At 50.2% G+C, this 27,582-nt stretch overlaps 1 protein-coding gene across 3 annotated transcripts in view; it reads right to left on the bottom strand.

Annotated features, from left to right (window-relative positions):
• Positions 1–27,582, bottom strand: part of LIMK1 (LIM domain kinase 1) — a 113,168-nt gene that overhangs the window by 49,874 nt on the left and 35,712 nt on the right. For all 3 annotated transcript variants that reach the window (XM_029613153.1, XM_029613155.1, XM_029613154.1), the window contains one exon: positions 18,483–18,621. In XM_029613153.1, the coding sequence (XP_029469013.1) occupies positions 18,483–18,621 (139 nt within the window). The remainder of the gene's footprint in view (positions 1–18,482; positions 18,622–27,582) is intronic.

The following is a 27,582-nucleotide window of genomic DNA, read 5'->3' as shown; positions in this document are numbered from 1 at the left end:
TGTGAAGAGCCCTGCACACTGAATGGCCTTCTATAGCTAATTAATCAGGAACTGCTCATTAGTTAAATCCCTAAATAGAACATACACCGTAAGAGCTGTCTGCAGCATCCGCTAACTTCTGTTATTCACCAGAAGACAGGCCTCACTGCACCTAAGTGCACAGGGTAGCAAAGAGCCACCGCCCCCAGCACCTATTATACACCAGAAGAGCAGGGAGGGAGGTGGGGCTGAGAGATAGGAACTCCTGACTGTGATGAGCAGGGCACACCCACACAGCGCAGTGTGCGTCCCATGGGTGCAGGGATTGAGAGGTGTGGAGTCCTGACACATACAGACAGCGCAGTGTGCATGCCATGGATGCAGGGGCTGAGAGGTGTGGATTCCTGACACATACAGACAGCGCAGTGTGCGTGCCATGGATGCAGGGGCTGAGAGGTGTGGATTCCTGACACATACAGACAGCGCAGTGTGCGTCCCATGGATGCAGGGGCTGAGAGGTGTGGATTCCTGACACATACAGACAGCGCAGTGTGCGTCCCATGGATGCAGGGGCTGAGAGGTGTGGATTCCTGACACATACAGACAGCGCAGTGTGCGTCCCATGGATGCAGGGGCTGAGAGGTGTGGATTCCTGACACATACAGACAGCGCAGTGTGCGTCCCATGGATGCAGGGGCTGAGAGGTGTGGAGTCCTGACACATACAGACAGCGCAGTGTGCGTCCCATGGATGCAGGGGCTGAGAGGTGTGGAGTCCTGACACATACAGACAGCGCAGTGTGCGTCCCATGGATGCAGGGGCTGAGAGGTGTGGATTCCTGACACATACAGACAGCGCAGTGTGCGTCCCATGGATGCAGGGGCTGAGAGGTGTGGAGTCCTGACACATACAGACAGCGCAGTGTGCGTCCCATGGATGCAGGGGCTGAGAGGTGTGGAGTCCTGACACATACAGACAGCGCAGTGTGCGTGCCATGGATGCAGGGGCTGAGAGGTGTGGATTCCTGACACATACAGACAGCGCAGTGTGCGTGCCATGGATGCAGGGGCTGAGAGGTGTGGAGTCCTGACACATACAGACAGCGCAGTGTGCGTGCCATGGATGCAGGGGCTGAGAGGTGTGGAGTCCTGACTGTGGTTGGCATGGCACATACAGGCAGCGCAGTGTGCATGCCATGGATGCAGGGGCTGAGAGGTGTGGAGTCCTGACACATACAGACAGCGCAGTGTGCGTGCCATGGATGCAGGGGCTGAGAGGTGTGGAGTCCTGACACATACAGACAGCGCAGTGTGCGTGCCATGGATGCAGGGGCTGAGAGGTGTGGAGTCCTGACACATACAGACAGCGCAGTGTGCATGCCATGGATGCAGGGGCTGAGAGTTGTGGAGTCCTGACACATACAGACAGCACAGTGTGCATGCCATGGATGCAGGGGCTGAGAGGTGTGGAGTCCTGACACATACAGACAGCGCAGTGTGCGTGCCATGGATGCAGGGGCTGAGAGTTGTGGAGTCCTGACTGTGGTTGGCATGGCACATACAGACAGCGCAGTGTGCATGCCATGGATGCAGGGGCTGAGAGGTGTGGAGTCCTGACTGAGGTTGGCATGGCACATATAGACAGCGCAGTGTGCGTCCCATGGATGCAGGGGCTGAGAGATGTGGATTCCTGACTGTGGTTGGCATGGCACATATAGACAGCGCAGTGTGCATGCCATGGATGCAGGGGCTCAGAGATGTGGAGTCCTGACTGTGGTTGGCATGGCACATATAGACAGCGCAGTGTGCGTCCCATGGATGCAGGGGCTGAGAGTTGTGGATTCCTGACTGTGGTTGGCATGGCACATACAGACAGCGCAGTGTGCGTCCCATGGATGCAGGGGCTGAGAGATGTGGAGACCTGACGGTGGTTGGCATGGCACATATAGACAGCGCAGTGTGCGTCCCATGGATGCAGGGGCTGAGAGATGTGGATTCCTGACTGTGGTTGGCATGGCACATATAGACAGCGCAGTGTGCGTCCCATGGATGCAGGGGCTGAGAGATGTGGATTCCTGACTGTGGTTGGCATGGCACATATAGTCAGCGCAGTGTGCGTCCCATGGATGCAGGGGCTGAGAGATGTGGAGACCTGACGGTGGTTGGCATGGCACATTCAGACAGCGCAGTGTGCATGCCAAGGATGCAGGGGCTGAGAGGTGTGGAGTCCTGACACATACAGACAGCGCAGTGTGCGTGCCATGGATGCAGGGGCTGAGAGGTGTGGAGTCCTGACACATACAGACAGCGCAGTGTGCATGCCATGGATGCAGGGGCTGAGAGGTGTGGAGTCCTGACTGTGGTTGGCATGGCACATACAGACAGCGCAGTGTGCATGCCATGGATGCAGGGGCTGAGAGGTGTGGAGTCCTGACACATACAGACAGCGCAGTGTGCGTGCCATGGATGCAGGGGCTGAGAGGTGTGGAGTCCTGACACATACAGACAGCGCAGTGTGCGTGCCATGGATGCAGGGGCTGAGAGGTGTGGAGTCCTGACACATACAGACAGCGCAGTGTGCGTGCCATGGATGCAGGGACTGAGAGTTGTGGAGTCCTGACTGTGGTTGGCATGGCACATACAGACAGCGCAGTGTGCATGCCATGGATGCAGGGGCTGAGAGTTGTGGAGTCCTGACACATACAGACAGCGCAGTGTGCATGCCATGGATGCAGGGGCTGAGAGGTGTGGAGTCCTGACACATACAGACAGCGCAGTGTGCATGCCATGGATGCAGGGGCTGAGAGTTGTGGAGTCCTGACTGTGGTTGGCATGGCACATACAGACAGCGCAGTGTGCATGCCATGGATGCAGGGGCTGAGAGGTGTGGAGTCCTGACACATACAGACAGCGCAGTGTGCGTGCCATGGATGCAGGGGCTGAGAGGTGTGGAGTCCTGACACATACAGACAGCGCAGTGTGCGTGCCATGGATGCAGGGGCTGAGAGTTGTGGAGTCCTGACTGTGGTTGGCATGGCACATACAGACAGCGCAGTGTGCATGCCATGGATGCAGGGGCTGAGAGTTGTGGAGTCCTGACACATACAGACAGCGCAGTGTGCATGCCATGGATGCAGGGGCTGAGAGGTGTGGATTCCTGACTGAGGTTGGCATGGCACATATAGTCAGCGCAGTGTGCGTCCCATGGATGCAGGGGCTGAGAGTTGTGGAGTCCTGACACATACAGACAGCGCAGTGTGCGTGCCATGGATGCAGGGGCTGAGAGTTGTGGAGTCCTGACACATACAGACAGCGCAGTGTGCGTGCCATGGATGCAGGGGCTGAGAGTTGTGGATTCCTGACTGAGGTTGGCATGGCACATACAGACAGCGCAGTGTGCATGCCATGGATGCAGGGGCTGAGAGTTGTGGATTCCTGACTGAGGTTGGCATGGCACATATAGACAGCGCAGTGTGCGTCCCATGGATGCAGGGGCTGAGAGATGTGGAGTCCTGACACATACAGACAGCGCAGTGTGCGTCCCATGGATGCAGGGGCTGAGAGTTGTGGAGTCCTGACACATACAGACAGCGCAGTGTGCGTGCCATGGATGCAGGGGCTGAGAGTTGTGGAGTCCTGACTGTGGTTGGCATGGCACATACAGACAGCGCAGTGTGCATGCCATGGATGCAGGGGCTGAGAGTTGTGGAGTCCTGACACATACAGACAGCGCAGTGTGCATGCCATGGATGCAGGGGCTGAGAGTTGTGGATTCCTGACTGAGGTTGGCATGGCACATATAGACAGCGCAGTGTGCGTCCCATGGATGCAGGGGCTGAGAGATGTGGATTCCTGACTGAGGTTGGCATGGCACATATAGACAGCGCAGTGTGCGTCCCATGGATACAGGGGCTGAGAGTTGTGGATTCCTGACTGTGGTTGGCATGGCACATATAGTCAGCGCAGTGTGCATGCCATGGATGCAGGGGCTGAGAGTTGTGGATTCCTGACTGTGGTTGGCATGGCACATATAGTCAGCGCAGTGTGCATGCCATGGATGCAGGGGCTGAGAGATGTGGAGTCCTGACTGTGGTTGGCATGGCACATACAGACAGCGCAGTGTGCATCCCATGGATGCAGGGGCTGAGAGTTGTGGAGTCCTGACTGAGGTTGGCATGGCACATACAGACAGCGCAGTGTGCGTGCCATGGATGCAGGGTTTGAGAGTTGTGGATTCCTGACGGTGGTTGGCATGGCACATATAGTCAGCGCAGTGTGCATGCCATGGATGCAGGGGCTGAGAGTTGTGGAGTCCTGACTGTGGTTGGCATGGCACATATAGTCAGCGCAGTGTGCATGCCATGGATGCAGGGGCTCAGAGATGTGGAGTCCTGACTGTGGTTGGCATGGCACATACAGACAGCGCAGTGTGCATCCCATGGATGCAGGGGCTGAGAGTTGTGGAGTCCTGACTGAGGTTGGCATGGCACATACAGACAGCGCAGTGTGCGTGCCATGGATGCAGGGGCTGAGAGTTGTGGATTCCTGACACATACAGACAGCGCAGTGTGCATGCCATGGGTGCAGGGGCTGAGAGGTGTGGATTCCTGACACATACAGACAGCGCAGTGTGCATGCCATGGATGCAGGGGTTGAGAGGTGTGGATTCCTGACACATACAGAAAGCGCAGTGTGCATGCCATGGATGCAGGGGCTGAGAGGTGTGGATTCCTGACACATACAGACAGCGCAGTGTGCATGCCATGGGTGCAGGGGCTGAGAGTTGTGGATTCCTGACACATACAGACAGCGCAGTGTGCATGCCATGGATGCAGGGGCTGAGAGGTGTGGAGTCCTGACACATACAGACAGCGCAGTGTGCATGCCATGGATGCAGGGGCTGAGAGGTGTGGATTCCTGACGGTGGTATTCTCAGCTCCTGGTTCTTGTGAAAGTGAGAGAGTTTGCTCTTAGCATTTACTGCTGAATGACTGTTGTTCATTTGCCGCTTTTACTCCTGCCATTCTTCCCTAGCTGGCCTTTGTCTGGCTGCTGAGGCCTGCTCTGCTCTAGGTTTGATCTCCTTCCTAGCACCGAACAGGAGCACGTTTCCACCTGAAGACTGCATCGCTCACAGATCATGGGATGAGAAGGGGGACCAGGCTCTCCCCTAACCCCCCCCCCCCCCCAGCACAAGCCCGAAGGCAAAAGGAGAGAATGGAGAGGAATTCCTGTGCATGTCTCCACCAGAGAGCTGAGTCACAGGGATCACAAGGCCTCAGCATTGCAAAATGGGCTGATAGAATTTCCCTCCTGCCATGTCTGCCGCGTGGCGGGAGGGAAACTCTGGAAAAGCACACATTTACAAACCACAGGTCAGCACAGGGTCAGTCCACGCAGCACCAGTCTACCAGCCGAGGCACAAACAGATACACAACTGAAATCAGCTGATTTGTGGGGGCTGCCCAAGAAAGCGGCTGCTGCTAACTGCAGGGCCAAGGGGGAGAGCTCCAGCCAGGACTGGGGTCCTCCATCTCCCCCTCTCCGCCACGGCCTGTCCACGAGCTCGTGGGGTTCTCGGAGGCCACGTCTGACCTCTGCGTGCTCTTGAAAGCTCTACCACAACAACATCTTTAGATTCTTCTTCCGCTGCTTCAGTAACAGGGGTCACTACATGCAAAAAAAGTTCAGATTTCTTCCAGACAAATATAGCTGCTAGACTATGACACCAGAGCGGTAGGTTAATATTACATTTCTAGCAAAAGGAAATAAATAAGCCCAGGCCAGGCTTAGACAGTCACACAGCACTAAGCTGCAGTTGCGGTCCCATCTAAGAATCTAAATATGGGTCATCAGAATAGGCAAATCAATCCGTAGAGCCCCACATGTCACCGCCCTCCCTGCTGGGGGGATACAGACCTGCAGAGCCCCCCACACTGTCACCCCCCTCCCTGCTGGGGGGATACAGACCTGCAGAGCCCCCCACACTGTCACAGCCCTCCCTGCTGGGGGGATACAGACCTGCAGAGCCCCCACGTGTCACAGCCCTCCCTGCTGGGGGGATACAGACCTGCAGAGCCCCCGTCAGACCCCTCCCTGCTGGGGGGATACAGACTGCAGAGCCCCCGCGGGTCACAGCCCTCCCTGCTGGGGGGATACAGACCTGCAGAGCCCCCACGTGTCACTGCCCTCCCTGCTGGGGGGATACAGACCTGCAGAGCCCCCACGTGTCAGACCCCTCCCTGCTGGGGGGATACAGACCTGCAGAGCCCCCACGTGTCACAGCCCTCCCTGCTGGGGGGACACAGACTGCAGAGCCCCCACGTGTCACTGCCCTCCCTGCTGGGGGGATACAGACCTGCAGAGCCCCCACATGTCACCCTCTTCCCTGCTGGGGGGATACAGACCTGCAGAGCCCCCACGTGTCAGACCCCTCCCTGCTGGGGGGATACAGACCTGCAGAGCCCCCACGTGTCACCCCCCTCCCTGCTGGGGGGATACAGACCTGCAGAGCCCCCCACGTGTCACACCCCTCCCTGCTGGGGGGTACAGACCTGCAGAGCCCCCGCGTGTCACCCCCCTCCCTGCTGGGGGCATACAGACCTGCAGAGCCCCCACACTGTCACCCCCCTCCCTGCTGGGGGGATACAGACCTGCAGAGCCCCCCACGTGTCACACCCCTCCCTGCTGGGGGATACAGACCTGCAGAGCCCCCCACACTGTCACCCCCCTCCCTGCTGGGGGGTACAGACCTGCAGAGCCCCCGCGTGTCACCCCCCTCCCTGCTGGGGGCATACAGACCTGCAGAGCCCCCACACTGTCACCCCCCTCCCTGCTGGGGGGTTACAGAGCTGCAGAGCCCCCCACACTGTCTCCTCCCTCCCTGCTGGGGGGATACAGACCTGCAGAGCCCCCACGTGTCACAGCGCTCCCTGCTGGGGGGGGGGGGGTACAGACCTGCAGAGCCCCCGCATGTCACCCCCCTCCCTGCTGGGGGCATACAGACCTGCAGAGCCCCCACACTGTCACCCCCCTCCCTGCTGGGGGGATACAGACCTGCAGAGCCCCCACACTGTCACCCCCCTCCCTGCTGGGGGGATACAGACCTGCAGAGCCCCCACACTGTCACCCCCCTCCCTGCTGGGGGGATACAGACCTGCAGAGCCCCCACACTGTCACAGCCCTCCCTGCTGGGGGGATACAGACCTGCAGAGCCCCCACACTGTCACAGCCCTCCCTGCTGGGGGGATACAGACCTGCAGAGCCCCCACGTGTCACAGCCCATTTTCATTTATTAAATTTTATTAATTGCTCAACCCAAAAGTTTCTTGGCCTAAGCGATTTACAATAAAACATACATATTGCTTGTGCAAACTTCTTAAATAAGGTTTTACCACTAAACCCTAATTTATGGCTATTTGGTTTGGACATTACAGCCCAATTGCATTTGACTCCCACAGAAGGACTATTTTTCAAAAAAGCTGGCTTAGTGGGGGAAAAAACCTAATACTAGCAAATTGGTTAAATTCCCAAAGACCCAGTTATGAGCATTGGTTCCAGAAGATGATCCCCCTATGCTCCATGGAGCAGGCCTTTATTAAGAAAGCTACGCCAAAGAAGTTTGTTAACACCTCACTAATTTGGTCTGCCTTTACAAACCATCTTTATCCCCTCACCGGAGCCCGGAACCAGAGTCGAGTGAAGTGCTACACACTAGTGATGACCAACCAGCTACATAGCAGAAGCCAAACGTGATTCACCAATCAGGCCTCCGCCAACGCCCGCTATAAGACATTAATTCATCAAGAGACTAAGGGAAGGGAGGCAGGCGAAGGGGGGGGGGGGGCGGTATCATATGATGCCAAGGCTCTTTTCTCTTATGTGTCACAAATCACAAAGTCATCCCCACCGAAGATACCAGACGAACAGGCACAATCTAAGGCTAACGAGCTCGCATTATTCTTTCAGCAGAAGATTTTGAATACTCTGGCACTCCTCCCAACCAATACTACCCCCCCCCCCCCCTGCTCTACATTCACCAACACCCACACCCACGCTGGAGTCAAGCTCAACAACTTCGAATTAACCTCCCCCGGTGAGATCGAATCCCTCCTCAAGAGACAGAAACCATCTAGCCATCCAGCTGACAACATTCCATCCAAACTTCTACTACTGATTCCAAACAGGATCTCTGGACCTCTAGCTAACATTATAAACTGCTCGCTAACCCAAGGGATGTACCCAGACAGCTTAAAAACCGCTTCTCTTAAACCCCTCCTTAAGAAGCACAACTTAGACCCCAAAGAACTTGCTAACTTCCGCCCCATCTCAAATCTCCCTTTCTTAGCCAAATTAACAGAGAAATTGGTTAACACCCAGCTTTCAGAATATCTAGAAGAACAAAATATCCTATACCCATCCCAATACGGATTTCGCAAATCTCGTAGTACAGAAACTCTTCTCATATCATTAACAGACCATATTATTATGGGACTAGACAAGAGCTACCCCTTTCTTCTAGTTCTCCTAGACATCTCGGCGGCATTCGATACCGTCAACCACTCCATCCTCCTGAATCGCCTATCAGACATAGGTATATCCGGATCAGCCCTCAGTTGGTTCACGTCTTTCCTCAGTAACAGAAGCTTTAAAGTTAAAATTAATAATAAAGAATCACCTTCGACAACTTCCTCACTTGGTGTACCTCAAGGATCCTCTTTATCACCCACCCTCTTCAACATCTACCTCCTCCCCCTATGCCAGCTTCTAACAGACCTTAACCTAATACACTACCTCTATGCAGATGACGTGCAGATTCTGATTCCGATAACAGAATCCATCGCAAAATCAATCATGGACTGGAACAACTGCCTAAAACTGATCACAAGCCTTCTTAACAGTCTAAATTTGGTTCTTAACGCATCAAAGACCGAACTCCTCCTCATCTCCCCCAACCAAGACAACCCTCTCCCACAGACCCACCACAATACCCAGCTCATGCATACACATGTAAGAGATCTCCGGGTACAACTCGATAACCGCCTAAACCTAAAGAAAATTATCAACACCACAACCAAAGATTGTTTCTACAGACTTCAGGTTCTAAAACTTAGAAACTTAGTAACCTACACTGGTTACCTATTAAATACAGAATTTGGCACAAAGCTCTCACCATCATCCACAAATCCATACACAACCAACTTCCTTTAGACCTTCAGTTACCTCTCAAACCATACACATCTGCAAGACCCATCAGAGAGGCTCACAAAGGAACCCTTCAAGTTCCCCCAACTAAATCCACGCGACTAACCTCCACGAGAGAACGGGCACTTTCCACAGCTGGCCCCATCATCTGGAATAACCTGCCGACAGATCTAAGACTGGAACCCTGCCTGACTACCTTCCGGAAAAAACTCAAGACTTGGCTTTTTGTCCAAGCCTTCCCTCAAACATAACATCGCAACAGTGCTTTCATTTAGCTCAATAGACTAAATGTCCAACCCTGTAATTGCATATCCATTCATGTTTATTCTCCAGTTTTTTCTGTCCTTTATTTCCTGGCTATTCTAGCCTCCAAGTTCATTCCCCCTGTTATTTGTACCTGCGCTTCGGCCTTCTTGTTATATGGTTTTTTATTAAGTTAACCCCCAAGTTTGATGTAAACCGGCCTGATATGAAGCTTGTCATGAAGTTCGGTATAGAAAAATGGTAAATAAATAAATAAATAAATAAATAAAAAGACTCAAACCTCTACTATTTTTCCACGACTTCCGGACAGTTCTGCAAGCCCTGCTATTTGCCAAAATAGACTACTGCAGCGCTCTCCTCCTGGGTCTCTCTAGCTCTACCACCAAACCTCTACAGTTGATACAGAACGCCGCGGCAAGAATCCTGACCAACACCAACCGTGGAGAACACATATCACCCATCCTCCGTAACTTACACTGGCTCCCAGTTAAATACAGAATCCTTCACAAATCATTTACCTTAATTCACAAATCCATCCACAATCACCTTCATCTGGACCTCTAATTCCCTCTCAAACTCCATATCTCCAACAATTATGATAACAACAGACCTCAATACCAATATGATAACATTGATAACAATATGATAACCTCAATACAATTATGATAACAACAGACCTCAATACCATCACACTAGCCTTCATGCTAAATTAAGACTATCCAACCATGCTACCCTTACATTTTAATAACCCCTCGTTACATCAACTTACCCCAAAGTTTTATGTCGCTCATATTAAATATATGCACCCAATAATACAAATATGAGTTTTTCCCCCTTTATTATGTTCCAAGTTTCCCCATGTATTCTGATCCAAGTTTTATGCCCTGTTCTATGTAATTGCATTCTCACATGCCTGTTTTTCAGTTACAATGTAAACCGAGACGATATGTAAAATTTTACATGAATCCCGGTATAAAAAAATGTTAAATAAATAAACAGACCAACTAGAGAAGTATACAAAGGAACTCTACAAGCCCCACCAACCAAAGCCACACGCCTCAACTCAACCAAAGACCGATCCTTCTCGACAGCAGGCTCAGCTATTTGGAACAACATCCCCTCAGACCTTAGGCTAGAACCCTGGCTTTTAACATTTAGGAAAAAACTTAAGACCTGGCTTTTCCGCCAAGCCTTCTCAGATCCCCCTGATACACACTAGATGACCGTACAACCTCTTAAACTATGGATCTATCTACTACCTTTAAGTACTTTATTAGCTACCCCTGATTCATCAATTGTTTATACTCTTTGTTTATTGCCTTCTTAGGCCTTTCTTTCCAGCTGTCTACGCTTCCAAGTTTTACTATCCTTGTTGAATGTAACTTTGCTCTTCCTGTTCAAACGATTGTTCTTTTGTTACAGTTCCCCAATTCGATGTAAACCGATCTGATATGGTCATTTAACCATGAAGGTCGGTATAGAAAAGTGTTAAATAAATAAATAAAATAAATAAAATCATGACATGGTTATTGTTGTTGCTGTATGTTATGTTGTTGAAATAAAAACTAATAAAAACAGTTTCCAAAAAAAAAAAAAAAAATCCATCCATGAGTAATGTACTCCAGCAGCAAGATGAGGATTAAAGGCACAAGTAACCTACGTCCTTCAATACTCAGCAGCTCGGGTTCTGCGCTGAGTCCAATGGCATTTTAGAGGTCCAATACTGAGCGGTGCGGCAAGCGGAGGGTTCCCTGGGTGACGCTACCTGAGTAATTTTAGCCTGGATATTCAGCAAGGCTCGCCTGGTTAAATCTGCCACCGAATGTACCCGGGTAACTTGAGGACACCGATTCCCCCAACCAGACTTAAATTTATCCAGATAGCGCAGAGGATCAGCGCTGCACAAATAAGTTTACACCACGCCCCAGATCGCCCCTCCCTTTTTATTTGGCCAAATTTCACCCAGGCAAAAAAAAGTCACCCAGGGTAAATTCTGCCAGTCGGGCAGGACAGCACCTTTAAATCTCAGTGTTGTCCGGGTAATTTAAAGATTTCCTGGACAAACCATTTTCAATATTGATTTCTTATAGACTACAAATTGTTTGTGTAAATGCAGGAACGTTCACAGGAGAGAAAACATCGCTGAAGAAATATGACAGGACCATCAGCCTCTAGGGAGACCGTTCCCACCCAGCCTCTGGCACGCCAGCCATGAACCCATCTGCACAGCGAAACTCCAGAAAGCCTCCAGCAGAGTGCCAAAACCCCAGAGAGGGTCTCAAAATCTCCAGCACGGCTCGGAGAGCTCCGGGCAGGTGTGAAAATCTCCAGATACACTGTGGCTCGATTAGAACCCGAATAGGATGGGGCCGTTTCAATTCCAGAAATGCCCCCATGGCACAGACTGTTTCGAGACTCTCATTCAAGTATAACAAGAACAAAACAAAATAAAATCCCCAGCAAACCAACACATATTATTTTACCACAGAAATAAGGAGAGCCGGTGCAGGCAATCAATGCTCCTCTGTGGTCCCTCCCCACTGCCCTTCCCTTATCCTGGAAAATAGTACCTGCCCTTTCTAGGGGCAAGTCAGCACACTTAGAACATATAAGAACATAAGAAAATGCCATACTGGGTCAGACCAAGGGTCCATCAAGCCCAGCACCCTGTTTCCAACAGTGGCCAATCCAAGTCACAAGTACCTGGCAAATACCCAAACATTAAATAGATCCCATGCTACTAATGCTGGCATCAAGCAGTGGCTACTCCCTATGGATTAACAGCAGTTTATGGACTTCTCCAGGAACTTCTCCAAACCTTTTTTAAACCCAGCTACACTAACTGCCTTAACCACATCCTCCGGCAATGAACTCCAGAGCTTACTTGTGCGTCGAGTGAAAAAGAACTTTCTCCAATTTGCCCCAAATGTGCCACTCGCCAACCTCACGGATAGCCCCCCAGTTCTTGTATTATCCGAAAGAGTAAATAACCGTTTCACGTCCACCAGCTCAAGTCCCCCGATGATCCCGTAGAGCTCCACCACTTGAGCGGCATGCCTGGATATTTCTGCTGCTTCATCGGTGCTGCCATGGGCAAAGTCCAGTCGATAATGCCCAAGGCGCTGGTCAGCAAGAGGCGAGGCCTCTGCTTAAGATTTTACACATGGCAAATGTTATTTTTGGCTCTGCCAGTTTACGAAGGTGCCTTTTGGGTTCCAACTCTGTTGGGACTGCACCCTACTGAGGCTGCGGTGCTGTGAGCGTTCATGGGGATCCCTAGCCCCCCATTTTTAACCCTTCCCCTCCTCTTATTTAGAAACATAGAAACATGATGGCAGAAAAGACCGGATGGCCCATCCAGTCTGCCCATCCGTCCAATTAATTTAACATTATTCCTTAAAGAGCCCCTGTATTTATCCCAAGAGAGATCAAAAACTTTTCAAAAAAAGCTTAAAACATGGCTTTTCAAAAAGGCCTTTCAAACTGAGAATGGGAAATAGGTAGTACTAAGAAACAAGAAAAGGACTTATACGCACAAGCAAAAGTCACCCGAGAACATATGTGTGTTTTTATTTTTATTTTATCACACTTAAGTATTAAGTTAAAGAATTAGAGTATACCGCATCTACGGTTAGCCCATAAAGGGAATTTTAATACACTTTACATATAGCTTATAATACTGAATCATGTATCTGAACAACTGCGGCACCCCCTGGTTAAAGTACAGTCCATCTCGAATTTATTTATGTGCCTATTTGTAAACCGTTGTGATGGTATATCACTATACGACGGTATAGAAAAATGTTTAAATAAAAACAAATAAATAAATAAATGCTTTCTTGAATTCTCTTACTATTATTGTCTCCACCACTTCCACTGGGAGGCCCATTCCATGCATCCACCACCCTCCCTGTAAAGAAATATTTCCTAAGATTACTCCTGAATCTACCCCCTTTCACCCTCATCCCATGACCCCTCGTTCTAGAGCCTCCTTTCCATTGAAAAAGGCTCGCCTCCTCTGCATGGAAACCTTTCAATGTCTCTATCATATCTCCCCTATCTCGCCTTTCCTCCAGGGTATACATGTTTAGATTTTTAAGTCTATCCCCATAGGCTGACCACTGACCATTTTAGTAGCCTCCCTCTGGACCGACTCCATCCTGTTTATATCCTTCTGAAGGTGCAGTCTCCAGAACTGTACTCAGTATTTATTCCAAGTGAGGTCTCATCAGGGACCTGTACAGGGGCAGTAACACCTCCTTTTTTCTGCTGACCATTCCTCTGCCTCTGAGCCAAACATCTTTCTGGCTTTTACTGTTAATTTATCCACCTTTTTGGTCACCTTAAGATCATCAGATATAATTACCCCCTGGTCCCTTCCTTTGTGCTTGGAAGAATTTTACTTCCAATACTGTACCTTTCCCTTGGATTTTTGCATCCTAAATGCTTCACTCTGCATTTTTTTAGCATTAAATCTTAGCTGCCAGACCTTAGACCATTCCTCGAGCTTCGCTAGATCCCTCCTCATGTTCTCCACTCCTTCCTGGCTGTCCATCTTGTTTCAGATCTTGGTATCATCGGCAAAAAAGACAAACCTTTCCCGACAGCCCTTCCATTATGCTGCTCACAAAAATGTTGAAAAGAACCAGTCCAAGGACCGATTCCTGAGGCACACAGCTAGTAACAACCCCCTCCCTCAGAGAAACCTCCATTTACCACTACGCTTTGCCATCTCCCACTCAGCCAGTTTCTAACCCAGTCAGTGGCTCTAGGACCCTTACCCCAGGGCGCACAATTTATTTACAAGGCTCCTGTGTGGAACTGTGCAGCCACCACAGCCACAATCCTCAGCCAGGGACTGTGGTTTTCTCCGAAGCCCCTCGAGAGTGCACTCCAAGTCAGCCAGCAGATGGCGCTGTCATGCGATAGCTGGGACCCCCCCCCCCTCCCCCTCTTGGGGGCTGTGAATGCTGTCGCTGCAGCATCCCCCGCCTTGGCTGCCTCATGCAGCGTCTCTTACAGAGGCCTAACTTCCAGAGTGCCCATGGTGCTCGCAGGCCCGTGGTACATAAGAACATAAGAATATGCCATACTGGGTCAGACCAAGGGTCCATCAAGCCCAGCATCCTGTGTCTAACAGTGGCCAATCCAGGCCATAAGAACCTGGCAAGTACCCAAAAACTAAGTCTATCCCATGTTACCATTGCTAGTAATAGCAGTGGCTATTTTCCAAGTCAACTTAATTAATAGCAGGTAATGGACTTCTCCTCCAAGAACTTATCCAATCCTTTTTTAAACACAGCTATACTAACTGCACTAACCACATCCTCTGGCAACAAATTCCAGAGTTTACTTGTGCATTGAGTGAGAAGAACTTTCTCCCATTAGTTTTAAATGTGCCCCATGCTAACTTCATGGAGTGCCCCCTAGTCTTTCTACTATCCGAAAGAGTAAATAACCAATTCACATCTACCTTTAGGCCTGCAAGCTGTTGAATTTCCCTTCGAAGGTGGAAAAAATCTCTCTCAAAATTGCCCCCATGGTGACTTTCTAAACAATAAGCTTCGGATGCCCAGGAGGAAAAAAAAGCACCCAATTCAGACATTGACTCCCAATTCCACATCCAGACACAAGTATTGTACACAGATACACAGAATTAATAATCCCAGACTCTACCTGTCTCCCTGGGCAGCGTCGTCTCTCAAAGCCCACCTGCCCTTCCTGGATCCCAAACAGGAGCTCTCCGAACATGGTGCCTGCTGTCCACCTGCTCCGCGAGGCTCCGACTCCGAGGCTGGTGCTGGTGTCACCGTCACAGCCCACGGCTGGAAAGTCAGACGGTCTCAGTGACATCAGAGTCCGGCCCCTCGGCGTGCTGCCCGCACTCCCCCACGTACACACACACACACACACTGCCTTTCTGTTTTCTGACTCGCAGCGGGCAATGAAGAAACCAAGCCAGAGGAAGCAGAAGCCATGCAGTGACTGGAGCCTTCCACAGCTGCTTCCGAGAAGATGGCGAGAGTCGGGGATCTCCCACAGGGGAAGTGTGCAGTGAACAGAAACCCCAAACCACAAGCAAAAGGCAAGAAGCAACTTATCCTCCCCTACACATCCTGCTCTCATCAGGAAGGCCTCCTCACACACGGCCTCTCTCCTCCTTATTTGTCTCTCATCAGGAAGGCCTCTCCTCACTCCTCCCCTGCACATCCAGCTCTCATCAGGAAGGTCTTACACACTCCCTTTCCTCACTCCTCCTTATTTGTCTCTCACCAGGAAGGCCTCCCACGGCCCCTCTCCAAATTCTTCCTTATCTGTTTCTCGTCAGGAAGGCCTCTCCTCACTACTCCCCCTGCACATCCAGCTCTTATCAGGAAGGCCTCACACATGACCTCTCTCCTCCTTATTTGTCTCTCATCAGGAAGCCCTCATGTACAGCTTCTCTCTCTTTTTAAGAATTGTTCCACAAAAATTCTCTCTCCTTAGTCTTTCATATCCCTCCGGTCACATGGATAACCTTGTTCCCATCTGGCTCCCATCAGGAAACTATCATGTACAACCTTTTACCTTACGCCTTCCCTCTGGCTGCTCATTTTGTTCTCTCACATGTCCTTCCCCATGTAAACCAAGTGCAGCAGTAACTCTGCTATAGATGAAGGACAATCTGTGCAGAGCCCCTTCCACTCGGCAGGACTTGGCTCTCCTACCCCACTCCCCACCCCCGGGATGTGAGTGCTACTCCATCAGCAGCGCTAACACCAGTCCAAGGAGCAGCCTCCCATTACCGTCACTACTGTGCCAGAGTAGCTCAAAGGCCTTCCTACGCCGCCACCTCAGGACTGCTCAATCATCCCAAATATCCAATTAGGGGGGGAGGGCAATTATCAGACTGTTGGCTTGGGGGCAAAATCCACGGGTCCTTTTTTTTTCACCTGCAGACTTTGTCTCGATTTTCAAAGAGCGAGTATGCGTGGAATTTCACACTGAAACCTGCTGCGGGTACTGTTGACCCACAGATTTTTGTACCTCCTTTTCGTGGGGGTACTTCTTCAATACTGACTAGCACGTGTAGAGCTGAACATGCAATCCACGCGAGATATTTTCCTCTCCCTTGCCCTCCCCCCCCCCTCCTCTAAATGCAGCTTGAGAGAGACTCCAGGCTCACACAGCCACTTGGCAGGGGTAAATCACTATTTATCTGCGCCTACAGCTTTGAAAACTGCCCTTCAAACACGCAAATAAGTAATCTGTCCACAGCCCTGGCCTACGCCCGGCGTCGATACCATCGCTTTTTCCAGAGGGAGGATCAAGCAACTTCCAACATCTATTTGCTGCCTCATGGGGGGGGGGCCCTGCTGTACCCACCCCTAATCTGAAGCCAATGGCCAGTCACCAGGGCCCTGCACATCTCTCTCTCTCTTCCCTGCTACCGGATTGTCCTGTCGAGCTCACAAACCGAACCTCTCGGGGGGGCACTTTTATCGTCGCTGCCCCGGAACGGCAAGAGATGTCATTCATTTCCCGCCACGGAAGCAAATCATTGGCGAGACTGGAAAATCGTGCATCCGCAGGGGGCACGGCAGCGAGGCACCGTACACGCCGGCAAAGGGAAATGTGCCTGATTCTTTAAAAGGTTACATTGCGTGAACTCTGGGGATCCGTGTTCTCCGTCCCTGGCGACGGGGAAGCTCCCTGCAGATCTCCGTATGCCCTGGCACCTTTACGAAAGGTCTAGTGGGCGGGGTGGGGTGGGGGGTGTCAGAGAATAATTGAGGAGGTGACGCTCATACGCCCCCCCCCGTTCATAAGCTTATGGCCTGATAACTGCAATGTCAGACACATCCAACTGAGTGCGCAGCTATGATGCAGGCTACTGTCAGAAGAACGCCAGCTCCATGTCGTAGCAAGTGAGCAGGGGCAACCGTCGGAGATAAAAATCGGAGAAGCATATTACGCTGTGTGTGGAAGAGAAACCGAGATGTCTTGTAACGCTGCTAAATATATGATGTGTGTGACTTTTCCAAATTAAAACATTATACAGCGGTCTCAAAGTTTGGACGGAAAGAGCTCTCCGTGTGGTACCGGGTATGGGTGGAGGAGTGAATGAAATGAGTTCTTGGAGAAACGCCAACAGGAAATGGGACAGAGACGGCAGAGCTGCTGCAGGTGCAACCACCACCACCTTTCCTGATAGAAAAAAAACAACCTGTCAAGAGAGCTAAAGGCGGCACACTTTATCTGTGCTAACAGCATGCAGCGAGCCAGAAAGTCATCAGCAGGCAAGACTCCATACTGGGCATGAGAGGCCAGCGAGCTGAGGACGGAGCGAGACCCCCATCCTTGGCATCGGGGGGGGGGGGGGGCAGCAGCACAGGGGAGGGAGGGAGACCCCAACAGTAAGAGAGTCATAGGTCAACGATGCAATGATGGGAGGGAGCGAGGCTCCATCCTCGGCATTGGAGGGCAGCGGGATAGGAGAGGGAGGGACCCTCTATCAGAAAGAGTCATAGGTCAAGGATGCAATGATGGGAGGGAGTGAGTCCCCATCAGGAAGAGTCATAGGTCAACGATGCAATGAAGGGAGGGAGCGAGGCACCATCCTCGGCATCGGAGGGCAGAGGCACAGGGGAGGGAGGGAGACCCCATTAGTAAGAGTCATAGGTCAACGATGCAATGATGGGAGGGAGCGAGGCTCCACTGTGGTGTCCGAGTTCTGCAGTATGAGGATAGCGGGGGGGGACTCCACCGCATTGCACGAGGATGAGTTTGTGATGCTTCTGACATGGGAAAATGTAATGTTGAGGTGAGTCTGAACTGGAGACCATCAGGTTTCCAGAGACTCCCCACCATTTACTTGCTTTCCCATCCTAAGCTGGGAGCATTTTGCAAGGGCTGCAAAGTTCATAGTTCCTGGTCCCTCTTGCATTAACGTACTGGTGCAGGCAGAAGGCTTAGGATTAGGGGAATGTACAGCTCCCACCCTCTCCTCCCAGCACAGGGGGGCTCCCTGAGGTTCAGGAATAAATCGGCTCTTACCATAACCAGCCCCTTCGTGATCTGCTCAGAGCAGCCATGGCACAGCTCCCCGAAGCGGGCCCAGTAATCCTTCTTGCAGTACAGGTGCCCGTCCTTCTCATAGTATCGGTGGGAGAGGGAGGCCCCACAGTCGCTGCACCTGGAGAGAGAGAGGAGGACAGTTACACAGGTACCGACCCCGCTCCAGACGCACAGATGTAATGGGAAGGCAGCAGCTGGAGGGGAACAAGGGCAGGTGAGACAGAGACACGAGAGGCATCAGCAAAAAACGCAAGATCCAACTACACAGGCCTGTTTCCGACTAAGGTCACTTCTTTCACGTGATTTCTTTGGCATGCAGCATGGGGGAACTTATAAGATGTGCTCCAAAATACACAGAGAGGGTTATTTTCAGCAAGCCCATAGTGTTTGCGGTCCTGTGGAGCCTTTTCACCATCGGGCCTGCAAGTTGATTTTCAAAGGGAAACTCCCTGTGGTTCTTCCCTTTGAAGATAGCACGATGGCTGGAGCCGCGAGGATTTTTTTCAGCTCACAGACTATGCAGGGGTTAAGCAACACCCAGAGCTTTAAATATCTGACATCCTTTGCCTACTTCAGCCTGCCGCTCCCATCCCTGCCCCTTTTCCCTGCTGGGGGGGCCTTATCTGCACGTAAACTCTCGTTTATCTGTGGAGGATGCCCTGAAAAATTGCCCCCAGGAGAACCTCCAGTGAAACCGTGCCTCAGCCACTCAACTTCTGCTAATTTATTCTCCACTCGGTGCCTGGCTTTGCTTCGAGGACACTCGCAAACAGCAAAGAGGGGCGACACCATTCTTCGTTTATGTTTTGAGACAATTGTTCTCAGTTATTTTATTTTTCCCAGGAATTACAATGTTCTAACAACAACAACCACCACAAAAATCAGTGGATTTTCTTCTGTTTCTTACAACAAATTCATTTTTCCACTGATTTTTTTTTTTTTGTTATAACATTGAAATTTCCAGGAAAAATAACATAAAAACGAAACCGAAGGTTCCTACTTATGTTGTATGTGATTCCCACTCTAGCTGAGAGCATTAAAAAATGCTTAGATTGATTTACTTAGAACTTCTTATAATCTGCTTTGCCATATAAGCAGAGGACTCTAAATGAACAGCAGGAAATTTAAAAAGTTAGAACCAGCCTTGATGGTGAATGGGCTCCTCACCAGACTACCAACACCCACACACATCCCTCATGCACGCAACCTACACAATACCCCACATATACAACCCACGTGCACACCTCCACAGTACCCCCCACACACACTCCCCACATGCACACAACCTCCACAATACCCCCTCTCACACACATCCCACATGCACACAACCTCCACAATACCCCCTCTCACACACATCCCACATGCACACAACCTCCACAATACCCCCTCCCACACACATTCATCATTTATTTATTTATTTATGAAACTTTTAATATACCGACATTCATAGGGCATATCATGCCGGTTTACAAAAAACTGAAGCAGGTAGAAAATACAATGAACAGGGGTGGGGGAGCAGGCAAGAAAAGGGGGAGAGGGGGCAGGGGAAGAGCAGCAAGAAAGGATAGGGCAGAAGGAGAGAGAGGAACAATCAAATTGAGCAATATAATAAAAGGAACATAATTGTAACTGGGTTCTAAAATTATAAGTTAAGGCGAGGTACTTATTTACAATAATGCACACAATCATGCACAATCATGCACACAACCTCCACAATACCCCCTCCCACACACATCCCACATGCACACAACCTCCACAATACCCCCCCTCCCACACACATCCCACATGCACACAACCTCCACAATACCCCCCTCCCACACACATCCCACATGCACACAACCTCCACAATACCCCCTCCCACACACATCCCACATCCTCCACAATATCCCCCTCCCACACACATCCCACATGCACACAACCTCCACAATACCCCCCCACACACATCCCACATGCACACAACCTTCACAATACCCCCTCCCACACACATCCCACATCCTCCACAATACCCCCTCCCACACACATCCCACATGCACACAACCTCCACAGTACCCCCCTCCCACACACTCCCCACATGCACACAACCTCCACAATACCCCCCTCCCACACACATCCTCCACAATAACCCCTCCCACACACATCCCACATCCTCCACAATACCCCCTCCCACACACATCCCACATCCTCCACAATACCCCCTCCCACACACATCCCACATGGACACAACCTCCACAATACCCCCTCCCACACACATCTCACATGCACACAACCTCCACAATACCCCCTCCCACACACATCTCACATGCACACAACCTCCACAATACCCCCTCCCACACACATCCCACATCCTCCACAATACCCCCCTCCCACACACATCCCACATGCACACAACCTCCACAATACCCCCTCCCACACACATCCCACATGCACACAACCTCCACAATACCCCCCTCCCACACACATCCCACATGTACACAACCTCCACAATACCCCTCCCACACACATCCCACATGCACACAACCTCCACAATACCCCCCCTACACACATCCCACATGTACACAACCTCCACAATACCCCTCCCACACACATCCCACATGTACACAACCTCCACAATACCCCTCCCACACACATCCCACATGCACACAACCTCCACAATACCCCCCTACACACATCCCACATGCACACAACCTCCACAATACCCCCCTACACACACATCCCACAACCTCCACAATACCCCCTCCCACACACATCCCACATGCACACAACCTCCACAATACCCCCCTCCCACCACATCCCACATGCACACAACCTCCACAATACCCCCCTCCCACCACATCCCACATGCACACAACCTCCACAATACCCCCCTCCCACCACATCCCACATGCACACAACCTCCACAATACCCCCCTCCCACCACATCCCACATGCACACAACCTCCACAATACCCCCCTCCCACCACATCCCACATGCACACAACCTCCACAATACCCCCCTCCCACACACATCCCTCATGCACACAACCTCCACAATACCCCCCTCCCACACACATCCCTCATGCACACAACCTCCACAATACCTCCCTCCCACACACATCCCACATGCACACAACCTCCACAATACCCCCCACATCTACAACCCACATGCACACAACCTCCACGATACCCCCACACCCTTCGGAAATGTACACAATCTCCACATTACCCCAAACACATCCCACAACCTCCACAATACCCATCCACACACACACACATGTCTACATGCAGACAACCTCCACACACATATATATGTACAAACCCTTATAGTTTAATATGAACAGAAGCTTTCAGGCTAATGCTGAATGTTTGTGTGTTGCAGTTTGTATTTGTGTCTCCTTTACAACAGCTGGGCCAGGCTCCACCAAACTTTATGTAAAGGTTTGTCCTTGGGGGACATCTGACTTTTCCACGTTTCTAAGTTGGTAAGTGGGTTGGTAAGTTACATTTAACCTCGTTAAATGTAACTTTTGTTTCTCTGATTATAAAAAAGTTGTTCCATCCATTACAGTTATATATCCCTGTTCAATGTAAACTGATCTGATATGGTATTTAACCATGAAGGTCGGTATAGAAAAATGCTAAATAAATAAATAAATTTTGGGGGGGGTGTAGAAGAGAGACAAATTTGCCACTTTTCCCATAAGAAATGTAAGGGGGGGGGGGGGGTGGATCAGGGTATCTGAACTGAAGCTGTTTAGAATATCAGACTTTCCTCTGATTTATTTATTTAAACATACATTCAGCTTTTCAATTATGTGCTCAAGGTAGACTACAACAAACGGACACAATCAAAAAATGAATATAATATAAAAAGTAATAAAACTTATTACGAACTTAAAACCGTAAGAGCATTAATAACAATAATAAAACAGATGTGATATTCTAGACACCGGCAGTTCAACACCCCCCCCCCCCCGCCATGCATTTCTTTTTAAAAGGTGGCAAACTTTGCCCACTTCCTGGGTAGGGCTGGCACTCCCGGCGAACCTTCAATCACGTACCTTCCTTCCCGCAACTTACCTCTTGGCAGCCGTGGCTCCTTCTTTGGCTGTATTACCTCTGACACAGCCCCCTTTCTGGGCCTTGCACTGGTGGGATCATTGCCACCCTAGGCAACCGCCCGTTTATCCTAACGGAAGCACCAGCCCTGCTCCTGTGCCCCGACAATCGCTCACCCACCCCCTAAAAGTGGAAAACTCTGAGGCCCCCCTCCCTCCCACCAACCCCAGGACCTCCCTCCTCACAAAGTTTGGTGCAGCTAGATCCAGCCTTTCCGAAGTTATTAAGGATGGGGAACACACAATGTAAAACAGAAACTGTAACCCACCATCTCAAAACCCTCTCTGCTCGACTAAAACAAGGATAGCGAGCACACAGAGAACTAAGACAGCCTCCTATAAATTAAAAAAAAAAAATTCAGAAACAGAACTAAAATATTTTGCCCACATAAATGACAATGCAACCTATCAATAAGAATCGACATTAAGAACCACGTAGTATAAATAAGGTTTAGGACTGGGGAGTGTGGAAACGATGCAGAGCTGGGGGGGGGGGGAGATAAGTGGAAGTGTGCGAGACAGGATGGGGGGGGGGGGACGAGGAGGAGAAGAGGCTGGGGATGTAAAGATTGGGGAGAGGGGGAGAGTGTAGGATCGGAAAGACTGGGAGGGGGTGACAGGCCCCTGGGAAGCTGTTAGAAATATGTTGGCGGGAGGTTGACGCTACCCACTGGGAAGGCCCGGTAGGTCCTGACCGCCAGCTGGTGAAAGACGATGCAGAGACTGAGCTGGAGCCCCTTTCCCCGTGGGTTGAGCCTTTGGGTTCGGGGAGCCAGCAGATGACGGTCTCTGGTGAAGGCCGAAGAGAGGTTCCGAAGTCCGGCTACGGTCAGGGCTGGCGGCAAGCAAGGATGAACGGTGGTCACCGGCTACGGTCGATACCGGAGGTCAAGTCCAAGGAAGGCAAGGCAAAGCTGGAGACACGGAAGGTTGGACGAGACTGAATACGAGGAAAGCAAGGCAAGGCTGGACGAGGCTGAAGAGGAGGATTCCCGAAGCAGTGACTCATGCTACCCAGGCGAGGGCTACCTGTGGCAGAGGCAGTGAGAGAGAAGCAGCGGAGGCCCTTTGTAGAGCTAAGGGTGCGACGACATCCGAGGGCGCCGAGGGCCCTTTTAAGTCTGGCCAGGTTTGGTGCACGCGTGCCTAGAGGCGCAGTCAGAAGCGGCAGCGCCCTGCCGCACACTGACGAGGCAGCGGCGTCCTGCTGTGGCTGGGGGACTGGCCCTGAGGTAAGCGAACCAGCTCGCGGGGCAGCCCATGAGCTGGCAAATGTAACAAAAAGAAAGGGGTGGAGAAAGGTTGGAAGTGGGAGTGGGGGGGTCCAGCGTGAAAGATGGAAGAAAGGGACTGGAGCCAGGAGAGAGCGTGAGCTGAAAGGCAGAAGAAACTAGATGAGGCCTGTGGAGGGGATAAGTACAAAGTGTGGAAATGGGGAACTAGGGAGAGGGTGAAACACAATGGGGAGCAGAAGGATGGGGAGGGACTGAAAACAGAGAGGGAATGAGACTGCCGTGGAGGCGGGGGTCAGAGCTGAAAGGAGATGAAGGGCAATGGGGAAGAGGTGGGGATGGGAAAGAGGGATGATGGAGGAAAGTGAGATGGTTAGAAAGAGGATTAGCTTGTGAATGGGGAGTGAGAGAGCCAGATAGTACCTAGTGAAGGGGAGGAGGAGGGCTAAGAGGGGGCTGTGGAGAGTTATAGAAGAAAAGGGTTGGAGCAAGGATACTTGGAAGGGGAGAAGAAGGGGTGGATTGTAGATATGAGTGGATAGAGAGGCAGAGAAGAGAGAACTAGAGAAAAAGTAGATAAAAGGAAAAGACCAATGTCAGAGACATGCAGAGAAAGAAGGAAAGTAAAGAAATGGAAAATGGAAAGAAGACACTGGAAAAGGAGTTAGGAGAAGAGAGAAGTGGAAAAAGGAGACTGGGACCAATGGGATTAAAAAAATAAAATGCCCAGACAACAAAGGTTAAAAAAAGCATTTTAATTTTCAGTTTCGTGGCTGGAATACGTCAGCTTTGGTAATTGACACCGCTTATATAGTTGTAATTTTGCTCAGTTCAGGAAGCAAATGCATTCCTGTTTCTATTTCCCCAGTGTTACGCTGCATGCAGACTCTGTTTTCTTGGGATTTCCAGTTCAGTTTTTTCTGTATGTTTGTTTCTAATAAGTGGTCACTTTTTTTTTTTTTTGTATTTGTTGAGGGCCTGTGCTCTGCATGTGACTAGTTTCTCTTTTTTTTTTTTTTTTTTTTTAAGGTAGGGCGAGGACAAGAGAACATGCGCATGTGGCAGGGAAGGGGGAAGGAAGCAGGGAGAGTCCCCTCAGAATTAGGCAACCCCTATATTTATATGGGATTATGTGGGGGGGGGGGGCCAGAGAAGGTTCGAATGGAGCAAAAAGATGTGGGAGGGGGGCAGAGGAGAGGGATGATGGCCGGTGGTTAGTTCTACAGAGCCAAATAAAAAACTGAACAGAAAGAAAGAAAGAAAGAGTGCGTGAACATGCATGGAAGGTGGAGAAGAGAGGGGGGGGGGGAGGGTTCTGCAACCAACTAGTCCAGTTTACAGCCTCCTAGGTTTTGTTGAAGTATTAGAAGTCTGTAGTGAGGTACTAGAGCAGCCTGTTCCTGAGGCAGCGCACCCCTCTCTGTCTCTGGGGAATTCAGTGAACCCAATGAGGAAGGGCGCTCTCCTTAACAACCATCATGGGAGCAATCCACCCCCATTTTAGGCAACAACTTCCTGTCATCTTCTCCTAAAGCAGAATAGGAAGTAAAGTCTCTTTCTCTCCCCCCCCCCCCCCCACTTCCTGTCTGACTGTTGTGTGAGGAAACTGTTTACATGTCCTGACCACAATACAGAGGGAAGCACAGGGCATCAAGCGGAAGAGAGACATTTTCATAAGCCCGGCCCCCCAGTCTCAGCACCAGCACAGGGCGATGCCACACGGCCTCTCCTAAAAATCAACCAGGGAAGATTACATGCATCCGCTACCAGCACCACGAGGACAGGGAGAATCTACGATTCCAGGACGAGATCGGCTCTGGAATATTGCACGCATCCAGTCTCAGGAACTACACATAGGAACATAGTTAATGGCAGCAGGAAGAGACCCCCAAATGGTTCATCCAATCTGACCCGCAAGGTTTTTTTTAGGGTAGTAACTGCCGCTCCATGCGAGTTACCCCCATGCCTTCTGTTAAGGATAGTAACTGCCTTGGCGGGCTCAGGAGCACAACCAGCTTAGGAAGATTTCACAAAGAACATAAGAAATTGCCATGCTGGGTCAGACCAAGGGTCCATCAAGCCCAGCATCCTGTTTCCAACAGTGGCCAATCCAGGCCATAAGAACCTGGCAATTACCCAAACACTAAGAAGATCCCATGCTACTGATGCAATTAATAGCAGTGGCTATTCCCTAAGTATAATTGTTTAATAGCCATTAATGGACTTCTCCTCCAAGAACTTATCCAAACCTTTTTTGAACCCAGCTACACTAACTGCATTAACCACATCCTCTAGTGACAAATTCCAGAGCTTTATTGTGCGTTGAGTGAAAAAGAACTTTCTCCAATTAGTCTTAAATGTGCTACTTGCTAACTTCATGGAGTGCCCCCTAGTCCTTCTATTATTCAAAAGTGTAAATAACCGAGTCACATCTACTCGTTCAAGACCTCTCATGATTTTGAAGACCTCTATCATATCCCCCCTCAGCCGTCTCTTCTCCAAGCTGAACAGCCCTAACCTCTTCATCCTTTCCTCAAGGGGAGCTGTTCCATCCCCTTTATCATTTTAGTTGCTCTTCTCTGTACCTTCTCCATCGCAACTATATATTTTTTTGAGATGTGGCAACCAGAATTGTACACAGTATTCAAGGTGCGGTCTCACCATGGAGCGATACAGAGGCATTATGACATTTTCCGTTTTATTCCCAACATTCTGTTTGCTTTTTTGACTGCTGCAGCACACTGAGCCGATGATTTTAAAGTATCCAGTTGTCGCTGTCCTTTATTTCCTGGCTACTCTAGCCCCCAAGTTCATTCTCCCTGTTATTTGTATCTGCGCTTCGGCCTTCCTGTTATATGGTTATGTTCAGTTAACCCCTACGTTTGATGTAAACCGGCCTGATATGAAGCTTGTCATGAAGTTCGGTATAGAAAAATGTTAAATAAATAAATAAATATTATCCACTATGATGCCTAGATCTTTTTCCTGGGTGGTAGCACTTAATATGGAACCTAACATCGTGTAACTACAGCAAGGGTTATTTTCCCCTTAAGGCAACACCTTGCACTTGTCCACATTAAATTTCATCTGCCATGTGAATGCCCAATCTTCCAGTCTTGCAAGGTCCTCCTGCAATGTATCACAGTCTGCTTGTGATTTAACTACTCTGAATAATTTCATCCGCAAATTTCATAACCTCACTCGTCGTATTCCTTTCCAGATCATATATATATATATATATTGAAAAGCCTAGGCCCAGAGACAGGACATGGATTCTGCACAGCTTAGCTCAGAACCTAACAGAGAAATTTCATATTCTCAAACCCAAAACCAGGACAAAGAGCTTCTAAAATGCCCATCCCCAAATGCAGAACATAGAAACTCCACACAGACAACCCCAGAAGCTGGCCAGTGAGATTATATCTACCCAAAACCAAGGCTAGGACAGCGATATCAAACCAAATCCCAAGACTGAAAGAGACCACACATGTAAGCCCACAGCAAAGGCATGTTAGGTTCACATATAAGTACCAACTATCAATATAAACAGCAGGTGAAACTCAATTTTTTATGGATCCGTTGGTAAATATTACAAATGCAAAAGGTACACCAACACTCACCCGTGTATTTTCAATTATAAGACGCTCTCACTCTATTGCCATCAAAATTTTAAATTTAGTTCTATGACCCTCATAATAGGCATCATCGTGTTAGCTCGCACTTTTAAGACTCAGCCTTATGCTTAATCATAGG

The sequence above is a fragment of the Rhinatrema bivittatum genome, chromosome 8 (genome assembly GCF_901001135.1).
Source record: "Rhinatrema bivittatum chromosome 8, aRhiBiv1.1, whole genome shotgun sequence".
Classification (NCBI taxonomy): domain Eukaryota; kingdom Metazoa; phylum Chordata; class Amphibia; order Gymnophiona; family Rhinatrematidae; genus Rhinatrema; species Rhinatrema bivittatum.
Note: the sequence above shows the minus strand (reverse complement) of the source record. Positions and strands in the feature narration are given on the sequence as shown.